Raw genomic sequence first — 21,397 nt, 5'->3', positions numbered from 1 at the left:
ATAATCTGCATAATTATTCTTGCCCTGGGAAATTTTAGAAAATATGCAGGAAGTCTGCTTGAAGTAGTGATAGTCACAGTGATGTAATGAAGTAGCACAACTGTAACTCTTTATTCAGAGACTAAGCCATAATGGTCTGTTGAACTGGGGAGGGGGCAGCTCACAGAGCAGTGTGTTAAGACCATAAGGCAACTCGTCCTTTCAGCTAAATTGTTGGAATTTATCACTTTTCAATGAGATTCTCTGAAGCAATTTAGGTAATTTTGTTTGATATACATCTCAAAAGAGTAATGGTAACAATAAACTGCAGAGAAAACAATAAAACCCTGAGAAAACAATGAGAAACCCTGTTTCTGAGAAATTCTTCTTTCAATACTGCAGCGACCCCATTAACCAGCCACACGCATTAGCAAAATCCAGCATTTCAGCTAAGAATAAGGGTAAGAATAACAATGTTTAAATGGGTTCATTCTAAATCTAATAGCCAGTTGAAATTCCTATAAAATTTTTTATCAAGCATATAGATTCACCTAAATAGACAAAGTCCTTACTTATTTTTCCACTACAGAAAAAGATGAGATCCTTAAATCCAATGCCCTTTGCACAAAGGACTTGAATTTCTATTACAAATCTTAGCTACTGGAAACTGCCTTTGTATTGACATTTTTCTGACAGCAGAGGATCAACTATTTAAAGTGCCTAATTTATTATTGCTCACATGCAAACAATTTCTCTCTTGCAGAATGAAGAAGTGCAAATAATTACTTATGCATTCCTGAAGAAAGACACCCATGAATTTTTCCCCCCACGTAGTGAGGCCATTGACCCATCAGGTATTTCTCTGGCAGTTGTTCCAAAGAAAAAAAATTGATGTCTTTCAGCACCTTGGATATGATATTGTGTAATATCAGCAGCTTATGACAAACCCTGTTCTCTAAAGATTTTGCTGAAACAGGAGTTCTGCTGCCTTTCCATACGAGCAGTACTCATTGACATATTTCTGCCATGAGCAGCTACTGAGGGTGTTAACAAATCACATTTTGTCCCCTGGGACCAAAGTGGAGTTTGTATCATGTTTCATTTTTGCTTCAGTCAACTAAGATATTTTATTTGGGTTGCAGATCCCATTTACTAACACAGTAACAGACCATGTTCTCACAAAGCTGCTTGTGCTTTTATTTCAGTGTCCCTATGCAACCCCAGCCTCATTTCCATGTTTTGTGCATTACAGTGGAGCTCCTTGGCCAGTAGAAGATGTACATGGTGTAGATTCATCAATGCCAGCTGTGAAGTAGCAACTTGTTCGTTTCAATTCATTTAGAACATTAAAAGAAGTTTTAGATGTTTCCCTTTAAGTGCAGATGTGACAGAGTGTGATTATTTCAAACTCTTCAATTTCTACAACAAGAAATTGTAGAGGACAATGAGAGCAGTGTGCCAGTGTTGTCATTGTAACATTTGGGCATGTGGGAATCATTCTGGGGTTTGCCTGCTAGCACTCCTCTGTACACCAGTAAAAGAACTAGTCAATGCTTAAGAAAACCTAGAGCAGTGCAAACTTAGGGTCTGGCTCCATCTTATGCTGGAATCTGGAGTTATAAAGCAGTTAGAAGCAGATCCTCAAAGAAATTTAGCTCTTTGAAATAAGTGGAAATCAGGCCATGCTCACCTGTAAAGCTTTGCTTCTTTGGGAATTTCCAGAAGCACTTAAGCACCAAATTTTTCCTGAGAAAGCTGTGAACCCTGGGGGTTTGAGCATTGCTTTCAGGTACCTATCCATGTGTTTGGGTATCTACATATCACCAGGATTCCTGTCTGTGGAGGTGTGACCTCAATGAATCACAACAGGTAAATGATATCACAGCTGATAACTACTTGAACAATTTCCCTGATGCACCAACAAGCAGGAGCAACCTTCTTGTGCCACAGATGTCCTGTTTTGATTACTTGGTATCATTCATAATCCCATGGCATTTTTCACTAAAGACCTCAGACTGCAATTTAATTGCAAGCCTAAGCTACAGCACCAGCACAGCTGCCATTTGAAATGTAGATGAAGATGGTTTGGTGAGGCTGAGGGGAGAAAGGCAGGAGAGCTGGACCCCACTCAGGTGGTGATGGCAGGATCACAGCCAGCTCAGCCCAGCTCCTCCCTCCCAGTCAAGGACAACACAGCCCATGACACACCTGTCTGAATTTCCTCCCTTGTGGTAAATTACTGTAATTAAAAGCAAAGGAAAAAAATTTTAGACTGTAATGAATTAAGCAAAAGCAAAGCCAGAACTTTTTTTTCTGAAACAAATTCCAACACTGATGCATCGTAGCCTCCATTTCTTTTGTTTCTCCGGATTTAGTCATTCCATTAAGTCTTCATGTCAAGCAAAGCAATTGTTTGTGACCCTGGGAAAATGACTGTACAGGCACTTTATGTTTTAATTAATGCTTTCCCAGCATTTCAGAGCAAGATCTCTGTGGTGTGGTGCTATAAATGCTGAATTCTGCTGGAGCTTACACCCCTGGTAGGACCAACCCTGAAAAATGTAGTTTCCCCCAGGTAAGTAAAATTTGTTAACCCATAGTGGTGCATGGGATCTCATACAGCTGCTTTGCACTTCATATTCATAAGCCAGGAGCCAAATGTGTGGGTTGTATGAGGAGAGGTTTACAGTAAGCTGTATTTTAAGTGTTAAATTATTCTAGTCCTTTATCTTTTATGCATATAAGATCTGTACATTTTATGATAACCTGAAACATGGCAAACAGGTCAGAATACATTGGATTCCTCGCTTGAAAAGTGAAAATGTAAGCCACTTAGGAAAAAATAGCTTTGCTTTATATGAGTGTTGTAGGAGCAACTCTGATTGCAAGGCAGACCTTTTCTCCTTGCCCCTGTTCCCACACACCAAGTTTTCAACCAGTGTGCATCCCCATCACTGCTCCCCAGTCCACCCATTGTCCTGGGCTGGCCTCTGAGGACTGCTAGGGAGTGCAGCCCCCAGTTTCCCAGCATCTGTATCCTTGTCAGGCTTTGCTCTCTCCTCTTGGGCAATCTGCTCCCTCTCTACTATCCTACCCTGTCACTCTTTAATAGTTTCTGCCAATCTGACTTTCTTCAGATCCTGCTATATTCAGGTTTGTCTCCAGTTCCATAGCCTGGCATTGACTTCCCAGCCCCAGCTAATCCTCCTGAATCAATAATTCTCTGCCTGAAAATAAACAATCCTTGATAAGCATTTGCTGAATTGAACAGACAGGGTTTAGGAAATTATTTGATTTTCACTAATTCCCTCAGTGTTCCCTAACTTTAAAGACCATGAAGAGAGGTTTAGGCTCACTCTGAAGATCAGGAGCCCTACTTTTACCAGAACCTACTGCCAGGTATAAAATGCTTTGTCCCCTCCTCCATCCCACAACTTTGCACAGACTCAGTGATGGGTGTAGGCTGACCCCCATGGAAAAATCTGGTTTTTGTCTGCTTTAATAATTGCTCCATACAGCTATGTCACTCCAGTCACCAAGCTGTAAAATTGCTTTTGTTATTTATGTTGTAAAAGCACTTTGAGTGCAGCCTCAGCAGGGCTTTCTGTGCTAGACGGTTGTTTGGTTTTTGCTCTCTTTTTGCCTTTGTCTTGCAATGTATCGATTGAGGTCCTTATACAGGTGACTAAAATCCCAGCACCTCCCAAAACTACACAGAGCGTGGAAAAGTTTCATTTACCTCTTTCTTCAGACAAGAGGTGAAAAAATTGGTCTGTGTATTTATTTCTGAATATGCCAAATGATTTGGTCATCTCAGTGTCATTTTGTAGTGAGCTATAAAACCTCAAACTCCTGGACCAGCTGAGAGGAAACAAAACATGGGTGCTCCCTCAGTGCCACTGCACAGAGCTGAGTGACCACTTTTCTGATCCAGCTACACATCCCAATTCCAAAATCCACTTGACTTTACAGACACAAACTACAACTTGTTCACAAAATAAGATGAATCAAACCTTTTCTTTGATTTGTAGTTACATATAGAATTGCTAAAGACAGAAGAACTGGGGTGATACCACCTTGATAACCTGTGCTGCCTAGCACATGTCCTTTGGTCAGCAATGTTTTTCTTGTTGCAAAGAATTTACATTCATATATCAAGGTTTCAATTTGAAACAGTGTTTATCATACAGCAGCCTGAATTCAACAGGAAAATTGCTGCTGCCTTTCCAGCTGTCAGTTGAATCACAAAAGCATCATCCTCCTTTCTACCAAACGCTCCCATGGGACTCTTTCATAGCCTGAAGAGTATCTCAGGAATTTTGATGGACAAGTAAAGCACCAATGTCAGTTCTTTCCTTATCATGTATTTACCAAATATCACATCTTATTAGGATTAAGTATTTTAATGTTTCTTTCACAAATTATGAGGTTTTTCATAAAAAAGCAGAAACTATTTACTTTCTACTATTGAATTTCACTTTTCTGAGCTCAGGATAACCACAGAAATTACTTTTTTTCATTCATTGTTTAAAAGTCCTTTGACAGTTCAGGCTTCTCCATTGTCTTCCACCAGGGATGAAACATACCTGAAGGCTAGGCTTAGAGGCTAGGATTTTTTTTAAAAACCCAGTGAAAGTTTGTTATTTTTTGTGTGTTTAGAATATCAAAATGTGTGACTGCAAGGGTCACACTGGTTTGTACTGCATGGGTAGCATCTATTACTGTCTTCTAGTTTTGGGGTTTGTTGTTTTTTTCATAGGACACCCAGAGCCTCTCAGATCTCTCTAAGTCTGTGCACTTAACCTTCTGATAGGGATTCAGATTTTTCTTTGGTCTGTGTCATGAATAAAATGGTCTTAGGAATGTAAAGCAGGCTCTGACCATCCTCTGAGTATTGTCTTTTCTTTCAGACTTTAGGGCTGTGGTCAGTAAATTACCTGATTATTACCTGCTCTTTCAAAAGTCCAGCAAAGCTTAGTGCAGGGAATTTTAGTCTTTGGATTAAAGGAAAGACCTGAGCTAGAAGAAAATCAGTGTGGGGCTGTTAGGGTGAATTGGAAAACTACTGATGCTGACAATGGCACAAAGTCAGGCCATAGCTGCCTTTAAGGTGGATGATTTGATATGTAAATTCTTCACTTGGCTGAGAAAGGCAAGGAGAGAGGAAAAAAAGAGACTATAGTCAATTATGGATATAATGAAAATTTGTTTTAATATTTTGTCTGCATTTTTGTTTAACCACTAAACTCTCCTCAAATCACGTCTCACATGCCTTTCAATTTTTCAAGATTCGAAGGTGGCTTGTTCTTGTGAATGTCCTTGGTACAAAAGTTTCTCTCACAAATCTCAGTGCTTTCTCTCTTGTAAGCATTTTTGTATGCTTTTTGAAGTTGGGTGACCTTGTGCCACTCACAGTCCTCAAAGGAATGTGAACTGATGGACAGTGGTCCTGAAAAGGCCACACTTCAGGGCTGTGACTTCATTTTGGAGATCTGGTATTGCTGCAGTGAGTTAAGCAGAAACAGCAATGCTGAAGTCTCCCTCCCCTTGCCTTCCTCCTCATAAAGAAACAGCTGGGACTTCAGAAACACCCAACATGTTAATTCACATTTGAGGAGTCTAATTTCAAATAATTCCATGAGTAGTGTTCCTGGATTCTTTCTACCTTTCTGAGCTCCATCCATTTAATTTCTTCATTCTCAGCACTAATCCATGTGAACAGCAGACGACATGCAGACCTTGCACTAGTCTTGTTGCTCCAGTTGTTTCTACTTAATCAGTCATGAAACCCAGCCTTGGGATAAAGTTTTCCACATTTCTCACCTTCTAAGCTTTTTGTCACTTTACTCTTACTAGCTCTTCGCCATTTTACCTCCAGCATTAACAAAGTTTCTACAGAGAAAGAAATTGAAACCAAAACAAAGTAGAAAAACAAAGGACTGCACTAACCTACCTTGGAAAACAAAGAACAGTTGATGGACAGGGACAAGCCACCATTGGAATGATACAATGGTATGATTTTCCTCTGCTCCAAAAGAAATACTTGGGATGTTGATCTCCAGAGACTTTGTTTGCCCTGGCACTGGAGGAAAAGAAAACCTCTTAAGTTCTATTAAAATACACCCGGAAAATCAATAATTATTCCTTACTCTATTTTTTTCCGTTCAAATAGTTCTGGTTGCCAGCATATATTGCAGTAGAAATCATCTGACAGGTTGTGGGTGGTGGGGTGGGATTTCACAAGAGGCAATGGCTCTGTTAAGTTGTAGTCCATGTTATGAAGGCTACTTTTCCATGGCTTTAGGTACTCTGGCCCTGCTTCCTCTTGCTGCCTTTCAAAATACAGACCTGCATGTAAATCTGTGTTGGGTTTGATAATTTTTGTTGGTTTTGGTGGTTGTGGTTTTTTTTGTTTAGGTGGGTGGGGTTTTTTTGTGGTTTTTTTTTTTTTTTTTTTTTTTTTTTTTGTGGTTTGTTTGTTTGTTTGTTTTGTTGTTGTTGTTTGTTTGGGTTTGTTGGTTTGGTTTTGGTGGTTGTTGTGTTTTTTGTGTGGGTTTTTTTTTGTGTGGTTTTTTGTTTTTTTTTTTTTTTGGTGGGGTTCCTTTGGTTTTTTGTTTTTGGGTTTTTTTATCAACTGCACAGATTGAAGATTATGTCACTGCTGCTGATATTCTAACCCTCTGAACTGGAATCTTTAAAAGAGCTTGGGTGCACAAACTCTTAAGGCTGAACTTTAACCTCACCTTTGAAACCTTCGTGTTTCAATCCACTGCTAGGGCTCACTTAAACAGAGCCCCTATCTGCAACTTCCACTCCTGTCATCAAGTCACTACCTAAAGTACTTAAAGACTTTACAGAAAACAGCAGGTTTTGTTAGTAGATATAATAAAAAAAGGAAATAAGATCTATCTCTGCTTTGTTACTATTTATGGAATAAGAGCTCTTCAGTCCCCTCTTTCTTGTCACCACGCAAAGTTCTCAGTCAAAGAGAATAAATGCCTTATAAAGACTGCAGTAAATTCGGGTAAAATGTATTGTATATAACCAGGGGTAGATCTCCAAAAATAATTGAAATTACATAAACTTGTACTTTTTAAGAAATGATTGTTTCTTATTCTGTTCGTTATGGATAAGCAGCACCATGGTGCTCCGTGACGTTCTCAAAACTCCAGAGTGAAGCTGTTATTCTTTTAGCTCAGTTTTTTCTTCCTCTTAGCCACTCACACAACAGCCTGCTCTTCATTGCACTCAATATGAACTTCTAAGGCTGTTTTCCAAATCTTCTCTGACCAAGCTAACTCTGGTTTAGCACATTGTGGGGAGTGGGGGGTGGCTGACTGCTATCACAGCTTTTTAAATGCAAATACGCTAATGACCTTCAGTTTGTCCTCCTTCAAATGCCTCTAAGCATTGCATGAATTTCCCCCAATATTTAGACTGCTAATACCACCACTTTCTCCAAATCTCTAATTAGTATTTGCTTCTGTGTTGGTGCCTGCTGGAATTAATTGATATTTGTTAGATGCTGAAGGGCAGGAACATATGGTGCCACCTTGTGTGCTGTGCTGATCTATATGAAATCCTGCTGCTGTGACTGCTGAGTCAGTTCTTTCCTTTTCTCAGCAATAGCAGTAGCTTCAGGACTGACAAGTAGAGAAGGTGAAAGCATTTAACCCATCGTCTGAGTAATGTGGCTGCAGCTGCACTGCAAAACAGTAATAGAAAGATATTGGTAGTGAGAAACACTCAGTGAAAAGTAGATGGTTTTCAGGCTATACCCAAATCAGGAAGGCTGCTTTGAACTAAGTTGATTCTGGTCCCCTGGGATGAACTCCAATATGCAGATGAAGTACACTGATGTATTTCTGGAACACCTTTTTATTTTTTCATTTACTTAATATCGTTTATTTCTGACCAGAAGGAAAACAGCTCCTGTGCTCCAAGGCTGTGCTGTGATGCCCACCAAGCATTTGCTAATCTCTGCCAAGTTTATCAAAGTTTATCCTGGCTATGAATTACCAGGGCTAACTGGGAGAGCCCAGGAAGCATGTCCCAGTGCTGCAGAAGAGCCCAGCTCGGGAATACATTATCCTGGTTTCTATGTTTTGAAGAGATGGAAGAGGGTACAGTGGCTTTATGTAGAAGGCAAACATTGTCTGACACTGTATATGGGCAGTGAGGTATGAGGAGAAAAGCCACAGAACTCAGAGGCGGGAGGGGCTTCCAGAACCACTGAGCCATTTTTATTCCTGTCCCACGGCACAGCAGTCTGCCACAGGGCACAGGGCACACATCCCTCCTCAGGAAGCTTTGCCCTTGGAGGGATGCTTGCCCTACTGCATCCCCCAGGCAGGGATGCTGTACATCATTAGGCAGGTGTTGTTTCTCAGAATGCAAGGGCGGGATTATAAATCTACTGACATTCTGCTGCAGGATTAAGGGATCTGGTTTTGTATGGCAATTGCTGTGGCTGTTTGTTTTCTTTTAGTTTTTTTTGTTTTGTTGGGGTTTATTTAGTTTGGGTTTTTTTCTAAATCATCCTATTCGTGAACGAGTGTTAATAGTATAAGTACAGTGTATTACTGGCTTCCTGACTCGTTTCTTCACTTGCTTTCCTTCAGAAGAAGTAAACTGAAAATACACTGAAAAGCCCTAAAAGAAAACAGGAGAAAACCAAGTGTGACACCAAACCTAAAACTAAAACTAACTCCCCTTTGGAAAACAAGGTGGTTCCTGGGAATGAGAGGTGCTGAAGAACTAAGTGAGCCATAGCTTTTGGCACTGCTTTGGTACTGCTTGCTCCCAGCTCTTCAGCACATCATAGTACCAGGGAATTAGTGCAGAGCTGGGGAGGGCCAATCTAGCTTTGTTATTCCTAGACCATTCAGTTTAATCCCCTCTTAGAGAGAACACATGCATTGAATGAAAGTTTATTGGTTTAAAGCTGACCAATCTATTGGTGACTTTTTCAATTCTTTTTATTTATGGACTTAACTACATACTAATCTAAAGTTGCATCCACATTTTTCTCAGCTGAGGAAAACCAAAAATTGGCTACATTTACAGACAGAGGAAGGTGCTGTTAAGGCAAACTTTCAATTTCCTGCTGCGAGGCTGTGAATCATAGCTCACAAAGCAATACACATGGAGTTTTTATTCTATTGTAAAAATACTGTGGTGAATTTGTTGCCTGGAAGAAATGAAATGCAGTGAGATAGTGCAAAATGCCTTAATTTGTTGCTTGCTGACAAAATGTGTTTTGGATAGCTTTCCTTTATATTAGTCTAAACAGCTGGACATTGGAGTTGATTGGATTTTTTCAAATTTTCATAATTAATATAGCGTTTTTTCTTCTGAGGGTATTTCTAGCACAGCAAAGGGTTATTTTGTTTTCCTTATTTCACTCTCATTTATGTTGACATCTCTCTCACTGACTTTTTATTTCAGCACCTTTTGCTTTTCATGGGTCTTTAGTTCCATTAAACATCCAGCGCTAATTAGACTCTGTTGTCTAGACTGTACCAAACACTTCACTCAAAATCAAAGAGCATTTAATTAGTTAGTCTACAGGTTACACCCTATCTTGCAACATTAACACAAATGAACAGTTGAAACGCTTGTTACAATCTAGCAAAAATGAAAAAAAAAAAAAAAAAGCTTCTTTAATGACAATCAAGATTTTAATTTCGTTATTGATGAAGGCAGGCATGACAAGTCCCTACTACTCAGATGACTGTCGGGCTGTTTGTTGCAGAGGGAAGGCAGTAATGCTTATTTCTATCTTTTCCCAGGAACAGCTACACAGACAGAGACCCTTGTGAGGGGGCTGAGCACCCACAAGATTGAGCCAAAAGTGGGGTGAAGCCACACAGCAGCTTTGCCTTAGCACAGCCTACCACGACCATGGGCAGGATCCATCAGAGTTTAATTCCTGCAGTTATTTGAGATCTTTGGGTATCTCCATTCAAATGGAGAGCAATGAAGTCAGAAGCAATGGCTAATATAGTCGCATCTTACTGTTAGCAGTGACTACAATAATAGAATGCTAACCGTATCCTGGGCTGCTTCAAGAGGTTGAGGGAGGTGATCCTGTCTCTCTGCTCTGCTTTGCTGAGATGCCACCTGCACTTCTGGCAGTGCAAGTTTTATTAGAATTTACTAAAATTCCATATCACCAAAGCAAGCGATTTTGTAAAAATCTTACCTTTCTTTCCTTGAAAACAAAAAGGAAAGAAAAGGAACTCCTCTACACTCTAACATGCCACTGCAAAAAAAAATAGCTGTCATGAAAAATCATATGAATGACATAAAATATCAGTCACAGTTCATGATTTCTGAATATTCTGGGTTGAAAACACAATAGTTGCTACAGAGGCAAAGAACAGTAAGCACTTCACTGAAGGATTTAAATCTAAAGTAATTACTCTTCAACAGCTCAAAACGATGAATAATTATTTGTGGTCTCTGCAGTGGTCTGAGTGTTGCGTTGAAAAAATGAAGATGGTTAAACAGAGCCAAAAGCTTGATCAGAAAGTGATTTAAATCTGTATGATCTCTGGAATACTTGAAGAAAAATATCTGCTGAAGTGAGTGAACAATTCTTCTCAAAGCAGTACAGGCCAGGGACCAGCAATGTTCTCCAGTTATGCTTTACCCCTCCTTCCTTCTCTCCTCAATAACAATCATCTATCAGCATTCAAAAAGGAAATTACTTCAGGTTCAGAGTCTGCCTCTGTTTTGCAAGACATTTAAGTGTCTGTTGAAGTCAAACTCACCAAATGAGCTTCTTCTTGCAGATGGATCTACGTAAGTCATCTTTTCAAAGAAAACTTGTGCTGAAATATGCAGAACTGCTCAAGATGTACTCAAGATAATTTGCTGACGGCATTGGTTAGGCAGCACAATCTACAAGAGCTAGTTCTGCAACTAAATAGGAAAACAAAATTAACTAAACTGCTGGGTTACCCCTTTAAAAATTTGAAAAAATATTTTTGATAGAGAAAATAACAGAAGCAAAACAGAATTGGATTTATAATGCTAAACTCACTTTAGGGATCTTCAGAATGCTACACTTCAGTCACTTGCTTTGGTTCACTAGCATTGCTATTAACAGAGGCAGATGCATTTATGGTGTTCCTGTTGTAAATATAATAATTATATTGGCATTACCAGTTTCTAAATATTATTATCATTTTTACAGTGCACTGCTGTCAAGAATGATTGCTGCAAGACCTCTCTCTTTCTTGTTTATTTTAGCAGTAAAAATCTGATGAAATAAGGAAGCTTTAACATTATTTCTCATGAAATTAAAATCTTGAAAATTAAGTTGAACTGTAGACTGACAAAAATAGTACATATTCCTGCTCAATGTGTTTCTTTTTGTTTGTTCATTTGTTTTTGCTGTAATAAGGTCTTGATACACCATTTTTTAATAGAATTACATTAAATGCAAATAGGGAGACATCATATATAATGCTGCTATCTCTGCATGACAATTTCCAATGGATGTACAATGCCAGGAGTACAAGGGGTTTGCCACTCCTTGAGGGGAAGGTAAGTAAATAAAGCAAAATGTCCTTCTCCATATTTATTTTAGTATATAAACCAGCAAGTATGAGAAGCAGTTGTGATATGTTAACGGAGTAATATGTCTTTAAACAACTATCAAAATCAACACTTTAGAGGTCACATCTTTGACTCATGACTGCAGCAATATTTTTAGGGGTGTTACATCTCAGGGGAATTGTGGAGACTGCTGGAATACAGGTCAGACTAGAAAATACTAAAAGAGCAGTATTAAATGTTTGAATATTTGCAGTGTAAGAAGACACATTTTTCTATTTGTATTCAGGCAGGGGCAAAATGAAGATAATATGGCGTTTCACCTTTACTTTTTGGAGCTCTGAAAACCCCCAACATCATTGGCCATAAACACTGTTCCTTGCTGTACACCTCACTTAGGTGTAAGCCAGTATTCAGATTTAGTTTATTCTGGAAGTTCAGTAACTTCCTCCGGCATAGCAAAGGTTTATCTACAGGTTTTGTACAAAGTGCCCTCAAAATTTTACTTAAGTTTTTAAATTTAATTAATTATGTATTAAAATTTATATTCATGAGTGTTGAGGTTGAATTACTAGGCAGAACTCAGAGACATATATGTCCCACTTCTACAGTTCTCTTTGATCTCATGGATAGGATCTTCCAGTTTGTATACCTTACCTAACTCACAAAAGTCCTTAGCATCTCTCTTGCTCTTACTTCAAAAATGTGCCACTTCTGATGATCCCCCCTACAATTACAGTAGACAGGTGGTGAGTAGCTCAACATAGCAGTGACTAAGGGAGAAAAAATATCCATGAAATAGGGACTTCAGAGTTTAAAAGCTCTGACTGAAAACATCCAAAGAGGACTATCTTTTTCTGAAAGTAAAAGAGCTCATTTGTGTGAAATGGGATTTTGTTAAAAGCTTGTAACACAAAACCCATTAACCCTTTACTGAAGGTAGGGCATTTGACCTTGGCTGGAGCTGCTGAAGCTTCCTTTGGTTTGATTTTTGCAGCTGTAAGAGAGGTGAGTTTTTATTGTAAAAAGACAGGGAATGTCCACAGCTGTATTTTACATGCCCTCTAATGGAAAGACTACAGATTGCCTCATAAGCCTATTGACTGGCATCACTAGAAAGAGTTGGCTTTTTATATTTTCTGGAAAATGGGAAAATTATTAATTACAGCTCATGTCCTCAGGATACTTCTGACACTCCAGCTGACCAACCTGAAACAATTATAGTTTTTATGGCTAGGACTGGTCAGAGACAAAGATGCATTAATCTTCTGCCTGGTCTTCAACTGGGCTTGAATGAAAGAGGAATTGCTCTAATAGTTAATTAATCCAAAATAAGCTAATTCATCATTATGTTAGCTTTAGATCAAACCTTAGCTCTTAATTCCAAATCAGAGTCTTGAACTTTGAGGACATGATTTGACTTGTCTCAAATCATTAGCAGGAATGCACAGGCTTGTTAGAAAGGTGGGTGTGCTTCATGACATACTTTGGAGTCCTGTTCTCTCTAACACCTGAACCGAAGTTTTGGTTGACATCAGCAGTGGCTGTGTGACTGCCATTCTTGCCATAAGAGTTACTGCAAAGATAACTAACTTGACCCCCTCCAAATTCTACTCTAGTAAGAGGTTGTGACACAGCTGGAGAATTTACCTGGACAGAATCTGGGAGTACAGAAATGTCCCTGGTCCACCATGCTGAGATCCAGCCTTTCTTGGATACTTAAAACCCAAGCTATAGACTTAAAACTGTGTCTTCTGAATGTCACAAACTGAAATGACAACAAGAATCAGGATGCTGACAAATGCCAAGGTGTTGTCAATGAGGCTATTTCTGGGCTAGGTTTGACCCCTGTCTAGATCAGAGCTGGTGTCACAGCTTGGATCATCTCATGCATGCAGCCCCTTTCCACTTCTACAGCACTCCTATATTGCATACTCAGCTGAAGTGGGTGAGATGTGAAAGTCTACAGATGCCTGGAAGGAAAGAAAACATCCTCCCTCCCCTACCAACACTTCCAGAGTTAAAAAGCATCAGTGATTTGCACATATGGTATTTTTTAAAATTTGAAAGTTATTTGCTTTAAAACTCGTTTTTCTCATGTTGTCTCCCAGCAGAAGTGCAGAGGTTTGCTCTCAGGTCTGTCTTTCTGCAGCCAAGTTCTCTACCCCCCAGCAGTCTTCTCAGATTCAGTTCAGATACAAACTGATAATTAAAGCTAGATGATGGTTCACTCTAATTAAGGTGTTTGTACATTAATGGAAACATCATGCATGCTATTGGGAAATTAAGATCCAGTAATACAAAGACAAAAAAATTTCTGTTTTCTTGAGCTACTGGCTGTAGAAAAAAGAATTAAAATCTAAGATGTCAAAATATAAAATGGATGTTTTCTCTAGAGATAAAACCCATCACCTCAATTTTACATCTACAGAAAAACTCCAGGTTCTTTTAGCTGTCGTGACTCAGAGGAACAGAAAACCCAAGTTACTTCTTCCTTTTTCTTACTCACATTTCTAATTATACTGTTATATCCACTTTAGCAGCAATATGTGTGATGTAAATGAACTCATATGCCTGTGAGAACTCTTGTTTGGTAATTCCCTGACCTTATTATATTCTTCTAGCCCTGTATTTATCCATCTAAGCAGTTAAAACCCCACAGATGCACCAGCTGTGTCTGCTTGTGTTAGAAAGATCCTGGGTGTCAGCTGCAGCAAAGCTGGAATCAACACTGACTTAATGAAGAGCTGGTGCTGTGTGGTGCTGTGGCAGCCCATGGAGGCAAAGAGGGGGTGATGGGTTTGGGCTCCTGTGATGTGTGATAGACTCCTGACATATCAAGGAATGTTGGAATTAGTCCCAGACAGGAAAAAAAAAAAAAAAAAAAAAAGGACCATACAAAAGGAGCTGAGATGCAGCGCTGTCTTTTGGGACACCTAGTTGAATGACTGACAAAAATCTATTATGGAGAGAGGGGTGAGCATGACTAAAAGGTCTCACAGCATTTATTTTGACAGGATGATTAATTTCTCATTACTCATCCAGAATGGGGATGTCTGGGGGGAATTAGGGAAATATTTGATTCTTTTAAACATTGATTATTTGGAGAAAAGCTTTTGCATAAATCCAAATACTTTATCCTGTCTTTGTTTTGAAATAGCACAGTGGAAGCTTTCTAATTTTTTTGTGGAGGTTCTTTACAGTCTCAGCAGTATCAGGACTCTTTATTTCAAAGTCAGGAGACAAATCCTTAGTTCTTTCAGATGGTCTGGCATACATGGCTCATGTCTTCATGCCAGCTGGTTCCTTCTCTTCCTCCATGACTTATGGTCCTGCTGATGTACGGATTCACTTCCGTAAGAGAACAAATCCTGACTGCTAACCTGCAGTACTGCTTCACTGCAGTAATTTTTACTTGAGAGCCAATCTTACCTTCTTCCTGTGAGGAAGCACTTTATGTTCAATGACCCTCAAGATATGGAATAAATATTTCCTTCTTTGCTCTTGCTGATTTCTACCTTGCACAGCTCCTGCTTTAAGACTTTGTGTTTGAAGCGCCACTCAGGAAGTTCTGTGTTTTTAGAACATCTACAGCAGCTGAGCTCAAGAGAGAAAGGCAAAGCTAGGATGGTGCTTTCACCTTTCACAAAAACCATACTTAGTAATGGCCAAGCTGAATCAGATGTGAAGCCCCTCTAGCTCAATATTTTGTCTACGTAGCAGGTGCCTAAGTAAAAAATGAGTACATGAACAGGGAAAATATTACAAGGAAATATTCCCACTTAACTATTTTTACTGGAGGTGTAGGGGGAAAGAATTAGATCTGGACACAGCTAGAGAAGGAGAAAATAACTGAAAGTGAGAAGTGTGAACAAAAAGGCTATTCAGAAGAGATGTTGTAAAGGAAATGGGGAGGAATTATGGAAATAAGAGATGGTGAAATAACACAGTCCATGAGGCAGAGAGAACTGCAGAAAATTGCTTGGGATAATAGACATAGAGGAAGGATGGAAGAATGGAGCAGTCGGAGAAAGAGCCTATGGAATAACCTGAACACATGTCAGAAGGCAGTAAGAACAGCTAGTCCCTACTATCAGCTACACACAGAACAGAAAGAAGTTTAAGAACACAGTTGTAATACATATTTACTTAAGAGAGTCTGGGTTTTGAGTAATTTTGAAAATCCCATTATTTTCTATCTGTCTTCCCCTAAATACGTTATAAATCTGGGCCTTGGCACATAAATTGCTGAAGAGAGCCAGAGTAAACACAAACATTGGAAAAACTAGAACCTGTTTGTCATAGGGCAGTTTTGATGAAGCTCTGTAGGATGAAGGGGTGACACTGTCCCAGGAGCACACAGAAGGCTCAGCTGGTCAGAACTGAATGGCAGGGATTTTTCCCTGGTATCCACCAGGATACTACCTTGAGGTCTTAGGACACCAGAGGACCCTTTCGGAAGGGAGAAGATAATTTCTGGAGGGTTTGAAGGGTCCTCCCCTTCCCTGGCATATGCTTTCTCTTCCACAGGTATTACAGCTGTTAATCACAGCTAGTGCCACAAGTATTACGGCAAGTTGCACAGGCTGGTGAGCAATGATGGATTAATTTTTGCCCACTTTATTAAATCCTTTTCTTCCCTTTGGTTTCCTGGAAACATGGTGCTTGATGTTTGTGGATTTTCACAACATATTTAAGGCACATGACTATACTGACTGTGAGTTCAATTTTGTTAGGCATTAGCTAATGCTTTAAATTTCTCACTGGAAAAAGAAAGTCCAACTTGAAAGCCTCATGAAGATTGTTGTTTCCTTTTCTTGATGAAGAAGAGTAAGTGGAACTTCATAGAAAAAAGGAAACAGAAATAAGTGACCAAGAGAACAAAGCTTTAAGCTTTTTCTTCATGATGATTTCCAGACAGTGGAATCACATAGAAACACTAGATTGTAAATTGTGAGGGTGTAAATATTTATTTGTTTTCCATCCACCATGCCAATATTCAGTTGATATTTGTAGGGATCTCCTCAACTTATGAAATAGTAAGAATGAAACTATTAGTAATAATTTAGGATTTGTTCTTACATTTATATACAGTAAACAGTTCACTTAAAGAGCATTCAGTGTGAAGTAAAACTTTTTGAGTTTGGATAAAATTCAAGCATACACACACCATTTCAGTGTTACCTTCTGGCTCAAAGCTAGTAGCAATGAGAGTGGGTCAGTGGTTTATGTTTGTAAAGACAAACTCCGAATTATTATAGGGAACTATTGGTTTATGAAAATAGGTATCTGTCAGCAGCTGTAAAATAGTCACAAAACTTTTGTTTTGGTTTAGGAAAATCTTGTTTTCTTTCAGGATGGAGTCTTTGCTACAAAAGGCCAAGAAGGTAAAACTTGTGCAAGCCCATTTACCTTCTCACTGACTGTGACATCAAAAATAAAGTGTTCAAAGTTGACTCATTAAGGGAGAATTTGCTAGTCTGTTGAAGAGGTTGGGCTCTTATACTTTTTTGTTGTTGTTACTAAGGAAAAAAGATACTTTTTAGATTGAATTCTTGTTACAGAACTTGTTCTGATGAAACAGTACCGTTGATTTGGATACTTATTCCCATTTCTATTCAGTTTCTTTATCTATCTCATTAGAGAACTGAAATTAATGCCTGTAAATTTTTATGGGAAAAGAGATCACAGTAAATAAAGTAGCTGTTTTGTTTCAAATGCATTCTCAAATCCAAATTAATATTGTATTCACAACAAAGAAAAATCGGTATTTCAGCAACTAGATCCTTTCACATTCCCTGTTGTATAGTCTCAGTGAGCATTAAGTTATTACAAACATAGTGAGTAAATTTAGACTGGGGTCATGTTTTAGTGTATTTTAAAGTTTCCTTTATAATTAAAACATTGCTTTGTTTATATAAAATTCTAAGTGATAGATCTGTTTTGTAAACAGTTCTATTTTTTACATTTAAATTGCATATAAATTCCTGATGGCAATGTTTTCATTAGTCTCCTTTGTTTCTTTTCTGTGATAAAACTTTTACTTATATATCTCACAAACATCACGTTTTCAAGTTTTTGTCTGCTGACAAAATATGAGAAGAGGCTAGGAGAACTTGGTTTGTTTATCTCACACATGAAAAGGCAAAGGGAACCACACTGCAGTCTTTCATTGCCTGTGGGGAAAGCCATGGACAGGACAGAGCTAAGCCATTCTTAGAAGTGCTCAGCAAAAGGACAGGAGACAAAGGTCACAATGGCTTTGACCAGACAAGAGGAAGAAATTCTTCATGGTGAGAGTAGCTCAGTGCTGGAAGAGACCACCCAGAAAGACTGGGGAACCTCCATCCCTGCAGATTTTCAGAAGCCAGTGGGGCAAACCCGTTTGTAACCTGATCAGAGTTTGCATTTAGGCCTTTGCTGAGTGGGGTTTGGGACTGGGTGACTCCCAGGGGTCCTCTCCAATCTAAATCTTCTAAATTTCCTAATGTTCTATGAAACATTTTCCTAATCTTCTATGAAAGAGTACTTTAAATAATGGTCATCTGATTTTTTTAATGAGGAAAAGTCAGTCTCCAGAACACTTAAGAGATAGTACTTTCCATTACAATTAGTACAGCTTGGGAATTGACATGATGTTTACCAGTTTTTAAAGTTCTAAGTTTGTTTATTTGCAGAGATTACATGGAAAAATCTTTCTTTAGATGCTGAGTTATGTTGCTATATGTTTTTTAGGATTAACAGTTGGGATAACACATTAGATATATTCAAACCATCTCTCGGTCATTGTTATTTCCCCCTGGACTCTTTTCCAATGTGTACCACATACAGTCAAGTAATCAACATTTTACACACAAGTATAAATAGCTCTATTTACCTGAAACAATAGCCTAGTTCTGCAAACATTTGCTATTGTGTATGAGCAGTTCTGGTGAATTATTCACCTTGTGCCCTGGTGGAAACCCTAGAAAAATATTTGAGTCTGGTTCTGTTCTTTTTAAAAAAGCACAGAAATATTAGCTTCCACTCATTCATTGCACATTATCCTTTGCAACATAATCACAGGGTACTCATTCTGTGTGTGTCTCCTATCTGAACACCTTCACAAATATCTTGATGGAATTATAATAATTTCAGAGTCTTCCTCACATTCATCCCCCATGTGAGAACTCAGTTCTAATTGTCTGTGTTTTAGTCCAGGTTTTTTTCAACCATCAAATATGTGAGTGCATGATTCAAAACACGGAACAGTAGTCAGGTATCCAGAGAAAATGCCCATGCTCCTTCCTTAATGTGTCAAAAATCAAACAAATCTTGAAAGTAGAAAAAATAAACAAGTCTAAATGTTCCTGAATAATATCACTGCACTTAATAAAAAGCACATAAAGGAGTTTTTCAAACTGAGTTTGCTGTTACCAATCAAAAAAACATGCCTCTGTTTTCTGCTCTGCCACTGTTAGACTTTCTTCCTTCTTTACTCTTGAATTATCTTCCCAACATATTGACTAGCTTCCCCCCTCTTTGGTGTTTTCTGGGAAGTCCTTGAGTATGTATTCCACTTTGAAACTTAGAGCACCAGTGAAGATGATGAACAGTGCTGGAACTAGTATCAACCCTGAGGAACATTCCTTCTAACTACCCACCTAAATCTCATGTAAGTTTTGACAAAGACTTGCCCCAGATTTCTCTGTGAGGTTGAGGTGAGGTGGACCAGTCTTTTGTTTCCTGGATTTCTGATTGTCTTCTGATTGTTGTTAATTTTTGTATTTCAAACTTTACTATATTTGCTGACAGGTGACTTAATTTTGTGAAACCAAAATCAGTGCCAAACAACCAGAGTTTCACAACATCGTAACCTTGATGGCCTCCACAGTCCCATGGGAGTGCATCCTGCTGTCCCATCAGAAGGGTCTTACCCTTTCACCAAGCACATCCCAATCATAAAATTTGCAGTATCTGAAAAGCCTTTCAAGACCCTTACAAAATGCACACATAAAAATGATATAATTCAGTATGTATTGTCAACAAGACCGATGAATAGGGCCTGCATCAGTCAGTCTTTCCTGCCTCTCATAACATCAGTTCCAGCTCCAGATCACAGAACCTCCTTGCTAATTCTGCCGGTGCTGTCAGTCTTTCCCCAGGTCTGTGAAGAGAAGATAATTGCTGCTTCAATCTGTCTCTGGGCTGAGAAGAGAGTTTGACATATTATGTGGTCTGGAAGGAAAATAAGATTCAGAGGGGGGAAAAAAATGAAAGGAGATTTTAAAGGGAGTAAAATGCTGTTCCTCCTTTTCTCCCTCTCCCTCTTTAGCAGACGAACCTGTGATCCCTGGGCCTTCTACCCCGAGGCCGCATTTTAAGCGCTGGTAAGGAGCCAACCTTTCCAAAACACCTTGCGGTGCAGTGCTCTCTGTGAGAACGCCGCTGGACGCGCAGTCCTGTGGCCAACTACATGAAACCTGAGGACAAATGCGCACCTAACTCCGCTCAGAAGAGTTCTCCAGGAAACCCGTTACGGAAAAAAACCCCGCCCGCCGCCAAATTCCAAACGGGAGCGTGTCCCTCCTCCGGCACCCCTGTGCTTGTCCCCGCTCCCCCGGCCCGCATGAGGAGGGACATTGGCAGGAACGCAAGTTTTCCGCAGTTTACAATCACAATGGCGGGGTTCCCTCAGCCCGTGGGGGTCGCCCAGGGTTGCCGGGGCCGGCGGCGCTTCCCGCGGCGGCCTGGCGGGGGCGCTGCGAGCCCGGCCTTGGCGGCAGCGGCGGCGCCTCAGCGGCCCCGGGCGGCCCCGGCGGCGCGGGGGGAGCGGGGCCGGCCCTCAGCGACCCGCGACCCTTCCCGGGGCAGCGCCGCTTCCCGGGGGGCGCCGGCCCGCTCCCCTCCGGCCCCCGAAGGGCTCCCCTCGGAACCCTCGCTGTCCCCGCGGGGCGGCCGGTGCCCCCGTCGGTGGGGCTGTCCAAAGGGCGCTGAGGGGGGCAGCTCCCCGGGCCGTGCCCCTTGGCGGTCCCTCGCCGCGGGGAACCCGGGCCCGGGCCAGCCCGCGGAGAGCCCGCGGAGCGGAGGAGCCCCGGGGCGCTGCCCTGCCCTGCCCTGCCCTGCCCTGCCCTGCCCCGGGCCGGCCGCACGCCGCCTCCCCGCGCCCCGGCGGGCCGGGCAGGACAGCGGCCTGGGGCAGGGAAAGTTGGAAAAGGCCGGGGGGAGCCGAGGCAGGGGCTGGCAGCGGGGCGGCGGGCGCGGAGGAGGAGCGGGGAGAAGCCGCACCGGGAGGAGCCGGAGGAGATCTGCGGGCGGCGCGTCAGGCGCCTCCGGGGGAGAGGAGAGGGAGGACCCGGCGGGAGCTCCGCCGCGGGTACCGGCGGCCGGGAAGGGAGAGCCGCGGCGGCATCCGGGGAAGGCGGGGCAGCGCCGGTGACCTGCGGCAGCCCGGCTCATCCAGCGCGGCCGGAGGATGCCCGGAGCGCCCGCCGCCCGCACCGCCCCGCCGCCTCCCCCTCTGGGCGGCTGCGGACAGCGGCGGCAGCGCCGGCGGGGATAGGGGGACTCGGGAAAGTTGTGCGGGCCGGGCACAGGGCTGCGAGCCCCGCTGGGGCAGGAGGGCACCGCCGGCATCCGCGCCCGGAAAGTGGGGCTGGAAAGCAGTTTCTGGTCTCGCCGCCAGCGAAGCGCGTTCAACCAGCATTACGGGGGTGAAGGGAAACTGGGAAAGTAACTCGGAAAAGTGAGTGGGATTTTTTTTTTTTTTTTTTTTCTTCTTCCCTCTGTTTTGCTCCTAAGCCGAAAAGAGGCGTTTAAAAGGAAAGGCAAAGCCGCCGTTTGCGCCCGCTGGTGGGAGAGGCGCGGGAGAGGAGGG

General features: G+C 41.2%; 1 protein-coding gene across 1 annotated transcript; it reads right to left on the bottom strand.

Annotated features, from left to right (window-relative positions):
* Positions 1–18,260: 18,260 nt before the first annotated feature.
* Positions 18,261–21,353, bottom strand: LOC310907745 (uncharacterized protein). The gene is made up of 3 exons (XM_083858186.1): positions 20,809–21,353; positions 19,865–20,003; positions 18,261–19,758 (listed from the first exon to the last, which is right to left on the bottom strand). Exons 1-3 carry the CDS (start codon positions 21,154–21,156, stop codon positions 19,637–19,639), a joined length of 609 nt encoding a protein of 202 aa, XP_083714312.1. The 5' UTR covers positions 21,157–21,353; the 3' UTR covers positions 18,261–19,636.
* Between the last annotated feature and the right edge of the window lie 44 nt (positions 21,354–21,397).

Source organism: Zosterops lateralis (genome assembly GCF_965231275.1).
Source record: "Zosterops lateralis genome assembly, chromosome: 3".
Lineage (NCBI taxonomy): Eukaryota > Metazoa > Chordata > Aves > Passeriformes > Zosteropidae > Zosterops > Zosterops lateralis.
This window is presented reverse-complemented; position numbering and strand designations above follow the sequence as displayed.